The sequence below is a fragment of the Vicia villosa genome, linkage group LG5 (genome assembly GCF_029867415.1).
Source record: "Vicia villosa cultivar HV-30 ecotype Madison, WI linkage group LG5, Vvil1.0, whole genome shotgun sequence".
NCBI classification, from domain to species: domain Eukaryota; kingdom Viridiplantae; phylum Streptophyta; class Magnoliopsida; order Fabales; family Fabaceae; genus Vicia; species Vicia villosa.
This window is the reverse complement of record NC_081184.1, coordinates 96,993-103,588: the sequence shown is the minus strand read 5'-3', so window position 1 is coordinate 103,588 and position 6,596 is coordinate 96,993. Positions and strand designations below refer to the sequence as shown.

General features: G+C 33.5%; 1 protein-coding gene across 1 annotated transcript; it reads left to right on the top strand.

Moving 5' to 3' along the window:
* The first annotated feature begins 1,283 nt into the window (after nucleotides 1–1,283).
* LOC131606069 ((R)-mandelonitrile lyase-like) lies at nucleotides 1,284–3,605 on the top strand. Its single transcript, XM_058878353.1, has 2 exons — nucleotides 1,284–2,973; nucleotides 3,071–3,605. Exons 1-2 carry the CDS (start codon nucleotides 1,319–1,321, stop codon nucleotides 3,120–3,122), a joined length of 1,707 nt encoding a protein of 568 aa, XP_058734336.1. The 5' UTR covers nucleotides 1,284–1,318; the 3' UTR covers nucleotides 3,123–3,605.
* Nucleotides 3,606–6,596: the final 2,991 nt, after the last annotated feature.

Sequence of the window (6,596 nt, the reverse complement as noted above, 5' to 3'; positions counted from 1 at the left end):
CCCTAACAAAACTACTGAAAGCTAAAAAATCTAAACTATGAAGAAGATAAACTAAGAAAATAAAGATAAATTTTAACTTTTGATTTCATTCATTATTTTCAATCTCTCAATAAGAGTACATATATAGTGATGACAATAGTGGGTAGTAACATAAAGGCCCAAAGATTAAAAAAGTCCAATAACACCTAACATAAAAGATTTATTATAACTTAATTTAACTCATAATTTTACTCTCTAAGGTTCTCATTAGCACCACCGAAGCTATCATTGGGCACAAATCTTTAATACTAGCATCCATAAGCATACTATTGTAAGAATTAACTGTCATACTTGAGATCATTTTGAATAGTGTCTAATTCACCTTTGGGCATTTGATGTTTTAACAGCTTGTTCACAAAGAGTTAAAGTGTTTTCAACAAATTGCAAGTGAGATATTGTGATTCGGAGTCATTACCAATTTTATACCTTGTAAAAAGACTAATATTACCTAAAGTGATCAACATTAATTAAGTTCAAATCTTCTACCACTATCAAGAATAAAAACGATGAAAGAAGATCACTTTGTCTAAAACTTCTCTTTATCACATACTCATCAATTAAACTTCTGTTTATGAGAGTCGGTGTTGTAACTTACTAAAAACATTCTATTATCCATTACACTCACTTCCTCAGAAACCCTATATTTAACATCACATTGTTTAAAACCCCCCACTCAATCGAATCATAAATTTTCTCAAGATCTATTTTAAACATAATCATTTCTTATTTTTTGCTTTGCGTCATCCACTGCGTTATTCGTTCCCAATACCATCTAATATTTTCAAACCTTCGCAAAATTTGTGTAGTCCTCATAAATATCATTACCAATAACCATTCTCCATTGATTTGCTAGAATCTTAGATAAAATCTTATACATGCACTGAATCTCATAAATAATTTGAAAGTCTTACCACAAATCTCATAAAATCTACACTTTAAAAAAAATATTAAACATATCTAAAATTTTTATAGAATTTTATATATAAAAAAAACAAATAAAAATTTCAAACATGTTTCATAATATATGAAAGAAAGATTAAGTCGCATCTTCAAATGCAAATTTATGGCTCTATAGTGCTCTACTAGAGTTAGCAATAGCATAACTGCATAACCTCTTCCAAGAAACAAAAATCAAAGTTGAAATATCGATACGCTGCGTTTTGACTCTCTCCCGCCAAATTACAAATTTACAAAACGGTTTCGTTTCGCTCCAAAATTTCACTCTCCACACTCATTCACCTTCTTCCCCAATCCAAAACCCTAAATCGAAGATCCAAAAATGGTGAAATCATCCATAACCGTTTCCATAGAAACTCTATTCCTGTTCTTTTTCACCACCACATTCTTTATCTCCTCCCACGCTTCTCCATCCCAAGAAAAACCACCGAGTTACCTAAAAATGGTATCCAACGCAAGCGAGTTTCCGTTAGAAGATTACTACGACTACATCATCGTCGGCGGCGGAACCGCCGGTTGTCCATTAGCCGCCACGCTATCACAATCCCACCGCGTTCTTGTCCTCGAACGCGGCGGAATCAGCCACGGAAGACCGAGCTTAATGAACCAAGAAGGTTTCTTGAACACTCTCCTGAACGCAAACAACGCTAACAACGAAGATTCACCGGCTCAGTCGTTCGTTTCGGAAGACGGCGTACTCAACGCTCGCGGCCGCGTTCTCGGCGGAAGCAGCGCGATCAATGCCGGATTCTACAGTCGTGCCGATCGTGAGTTTTTCACGAGTTCTGGTTTGCTTTGGGATTTGAAACTCGTGAACGAATCGTACGAATGGGTTGAGAGAGAGATCGTGTTTCGTCCTGAACTGAAGACGTGGCAGTCCGCGGTTCGTGATGGTCTTCTAGAAGCTGGTGTGGGTCCGTATAACGGTTTCACGTTAGATCACGCGAGTGGCACGAAAATCGGTGGGTCCACTTTTGATTCTTCAGGTAAACGACATAGTTCTGCTGATCTTTTACGCTATGCACGACATTCCAATCTCAAGATTGCCGTTTACGCTAGCGTTGAACGACTCCTTCTAGCATCATCTTCTTCGTTTTCTTCTGCAAATTCTGCAACAGCAACATCAACATCAAGTTTATCAGCTATTGGTGTTCTCTATCGCGACGAAAACGGTAAATATCATCACGCGATTTTGAGAGATCGAGGTGAAGTGATTCTTTCAGCTGGTGCTATTGGTTCTCCGCAGCTTCTGCTTCTCAGTGGAATTGGACCTAGGCCTTATCTTTCTTCTTGGGGAATTCCTGTTGCTCATCATTTACCTTATGTTGGTCATTTTCTGTATGATAATCCACGTAACGGAATCACGTTTCTACCGTCGGTTCCTCTTGAGCATTCTCTCATTGAGGTTGTAGGTATAACTGATTCAGGTGCTTACATTGAAGCTGCTTCTAATGTTGTTCCGTTTTCGACGCCGCAACAAATGCTTTTCATCCGTCCGGCTACTTCGCCGCTTTACTTGACAGTCGCGACGCTGATATCGAAGATTTCTGGACCGGTTTCTGCTGGGTTTCTTCGGTTGGCTTCGACCGATATTAGGTTTAGTCCGATTGTTAGGTTTAATTACTTTAGCAATGCTGTTGATGTTGAGAGATGTGTGAATGGAACTAGAAAGCTAGGGGATGTTCTTAAGAGTAGAGCTATGAATGATTTCAAGTTTAGGAATTGGTTAGGGGTTAGAGATTTCAGGTTTATTGGACCTGCTTTGCCGAATGATCAATCGGATTATGTTGCAATGGCTGAATTTTGCAGAAGGACTGTTAGCACTATTTGGCATTATCATGGTGGGTGTGTTGTTGGTAGGGTTGTTGATTCTCATCTTAAGGTCATTGGAGTTGATTCTCTTAGAATTGTGGATGGTTCTGTTTTTGGTGTTTCACCTGGTACTAATCCTCAAGCTACACTAATGATGCTTGGAAGGTGAGTTTTTTAGTTTTGATCAATTCACTTTTCATAGGTATTTGAATTGGTGATAGATTAATAATAACCATGTTTTGTGATTGTTCTTATTTGGCAGGTATTTTGGGCTAAAGATAACAAAAGATAGGGAAAGATACAATGCTCAGTGACCCTCTCTGCAATATCTGTTTTGCTATGCCACAAGAGGGTGACATTTTGGTTTTTGAATTTGGTATTAGAGTGTGTAATCATTGGTAATGTTAGATTTGGATTTTTGATGTTTACTCTAAAGTAAACTAAACACACAATGTATTGTATATACTGTATAGATTGGATGTGTAAATAATGTTTTAGGGTGGATTTGGAATTGATATTTTCTATCCCCTAGCTTTGATTGGCTAGAATAGATTGAATTGAATTGTTAGTTTGCTGAATAATAATGCCAAGTTGGCAATGATCAAAGTATATTCATTCCCAAGTTTCTTACTTATATTCATTCCCAAATATATTCATGTCCCTTAATTCAAGCTGCTTGTGTTGTAATAATAGGTTTCTGTACTCTTTATTTGCATACATGCTTTTTTTTCCCCTCTCATAACAAATGTTTATCGGCATTCTCGTTGATTGATAATCTGGGTGCGTGTAGAGTTGGTGTGGTTTCTGTTAAGGTGCGAGGAGCTCAAAGTTTCAGGCGTCGGTATTATTTCATCAGCTGTGATTTTGGCAAGGCAGTTTATCGTCGACACTTAGAATATACTGCTTTCAGTTAGGGAGTTTTATTGGATTTATGTTTCTTTTGGCAGGGGTTTGTTTTCTGTTTGATAATACTTATATTAGGATATATATGATGGTGTTAGGGAGTTGAACTGATGTAATTTTGGCAACTGATAGGCCTTGGCATGTATGCTGCACTGTCATTTTTTTGGCATCTCTTATGCCAAGCTTTAATGCTACTGGTATTTGCCCTTTCAAAAAAAAAAAAAACAAATGTTTGTGTCATTATCGTAGCCTTGCTAATTGAAATGTAATGGTCAGTGTTGGGTTCCAGAAGTTTACTTCAAATTATAACAACATACTATTACTATTACTATGTATATGGATGATTAAATTTAGTTAGTAGTGATTTTGGGGTATCTAAATATGTGGCACGAATCCCATTTTAGACTTGATATTTCTTTTAGATTCTACCCCCGGCATTTTTAAATTCTTCAATTTTTAGCCTTTCTTAAAATATATGATCCTGCAAAAATAGTTGATGTGCAAGATGCCCAGATCAGTCAATATATATTTTTTAATGATTTCCCTTTTCATTAAAAAAAAATCCACTCAGCAATTTTTAAAAATAAAATAAATAATTTAAGAATTCCAAAAATAGTTAGTTAAATAATAAAATATTTACCAATATAACTAATAAAATGAAGTCTTTTTTCTTCTTTTTTTTTTTCCATTTTAAAACACATGTTCTTCAACTCATTTTAATGCACAAGTGATGTAAAGTTCTATTCACATTTAAAATTATTATAAGTTGTTAGTCGGGCACAATCCGTCCAGTTAGGTTTAGTCGAATTTTAAATAGTTGCAAGAAAGTTAATCAAACTAAAATAAATAAATATAAATAGGCAAATCTTGCTCAAATCAGTTAAAATAAATCAAACAAAAATAAATAAATATAAATAGGTAAGGCTTGCACAATAAATATTAATTTTTTTGTATACATCATAAAAATATTTATTATAGTGAAATTATTTAGTGATGTCTATTTATATTTATGTATTGAATGGATAAGTAAATTAAATTTAGTGATGTCTAAATTGGTAACACAATAAGATAATGGATAAATTGGTTATGTAGTGATGTCTTATTTAGTGAAATTAAATTTATCTATCAATATTTATTATACTTTTTCTCAATTTATCCTTTATGTTATTGTGTTACATTTACTTATCCATTCTTTAGTTTGATTGCACAAAAAAATAACTTGATACTTAACACTCTTTAGTAACTCTTTAGTAAAGTTAAAGAAATCACAACTAAGGGATATGATTCCTTTCATGACAAACTTTTGAAGTGAAATCATAGTTGAGAGTTATTAATCAACTAATCAACTAACTTTCAATTTTGAAAATAAATTTGGCAAGTTCAAGTTCAAGTTCGATGAGACATTTCAACCAATGTTATTGAAAAACTCATTGCTCAAGGCCGCGACTACAATTCAACATTAGAACTTGTATTTCATGTTTGTAGTGTCATTAACTAGAACACGTATTTTTATGGAGGATTGACCTGATGTAGCAACGCACGTATGATTAAGAAAAATATAAATGGTGTAAGATAAAGAATGAATCAGGAAACATATTGGATCTCATGTACATTAATAACTCGAAAAAATAGTTGATTGTGGCAAAGTCGAGGTCACATTTTGTATGTCGCGATGTTTCCCTAAAATTCAATTTTCTCCTACAAATACTCATTATACATTTCATTTTTGAACAAAGTCAATCATACAATTTCTCCCCGCAATTTATCTTATATCTTCTTGATTTACTTTTATTTATCTTTCCTTTAGTTTAACAAAAAAAATACACCTTGGTACTAAACACTTTTGGTGGAATTAAAGAACTCACAACCGAGGGACTGAGTTTCTTTCTTGCCATAATTGTTTGAAGCAAAATCATAATTGAGAGCTATTAATCGACTTCTCATCTAACTTTTAGTTTCAAAAAAATTTTGACACATTCGATAAGACATTTCAACTAATATTATTGAAAAGCTCAGTTCATAAGGTTATGACTACAATTGGTGCACATCTTTACATTATGGTAAAAGTCTTTTCAACATGCATCAACCATCATTTTGACATAAAAAAGGTTATGTCTTCATAGACATAATGATCCACCATAAACTCTAAAATTGTAAAACGTTATGGTTTCTCCTAGTAGGTGTTGAAATGCTTTAGTTTATCCACTTGAATAACCAATGGTAATGACCATGTCTTTCATCGGACAAACTCATTTCCCAAGGTTACGACTACAATTCAATATTAGAACTCGTGTTTCATGTTTGTAGCATCATTAACGAGAACACATGTTTGTATGGAGGCTTGACCTGATGTAGCAACACACGTATGAATAAGGGAAATATAAATGTTGTAAGATAAGGAATGAATCACAAAAATTATTGGATGTCATGTACACTAATAACTCGAAAAAATAGTTGATTGAGGCAAAGTCGATATCACATTTTGTATGTCGCGATGTTTCACTAAAATTCACTTTTCCTTTAAATACTAATTATACATTTCATTTTTAACACAAAGTCAATCATACCATTATTTTTTTTGCGATATATCCTTTATCTTCTTGCTTTACTTTTATTTATCTATCATTTAGTTTAAGAAAAAAATACAACTTGACTTTTTGGTGGAATTAAAGAACTCAAAATAAATGGAGTGAGTTTATTTCTTGGCATAATTGTTTGAAGTAAAATCATAATTGAGAGCTATTAATCGATTTCTCATCTAACTTTTAGTTTCAAAAACAAATTGGGCACATTCGATGTGACATTTTAACCAATATTATTGAAAATCTTAGTTCACAAGGTTATGACTACATTTGGTGTACGTCTTTATATTATGGTAAAAGTAT

Bases quoted from the DNA above. Each gene is read 5' to 3' on its own strand.
- LOC131606069 (XM_058878353.1), top strand. From the start codon at position 1,319: ATGGTGAAATCATCCATAACCGTTTCCATAGAAACTCTATTCCTGTTC. The intron at 2,974-3,070 runs GTGAGTTTTTTA...CTTATTTGGCAG, and splicing joins ACACTAATGATGCTTGGAAG to GTATTTTGGGCTAAAGATAA.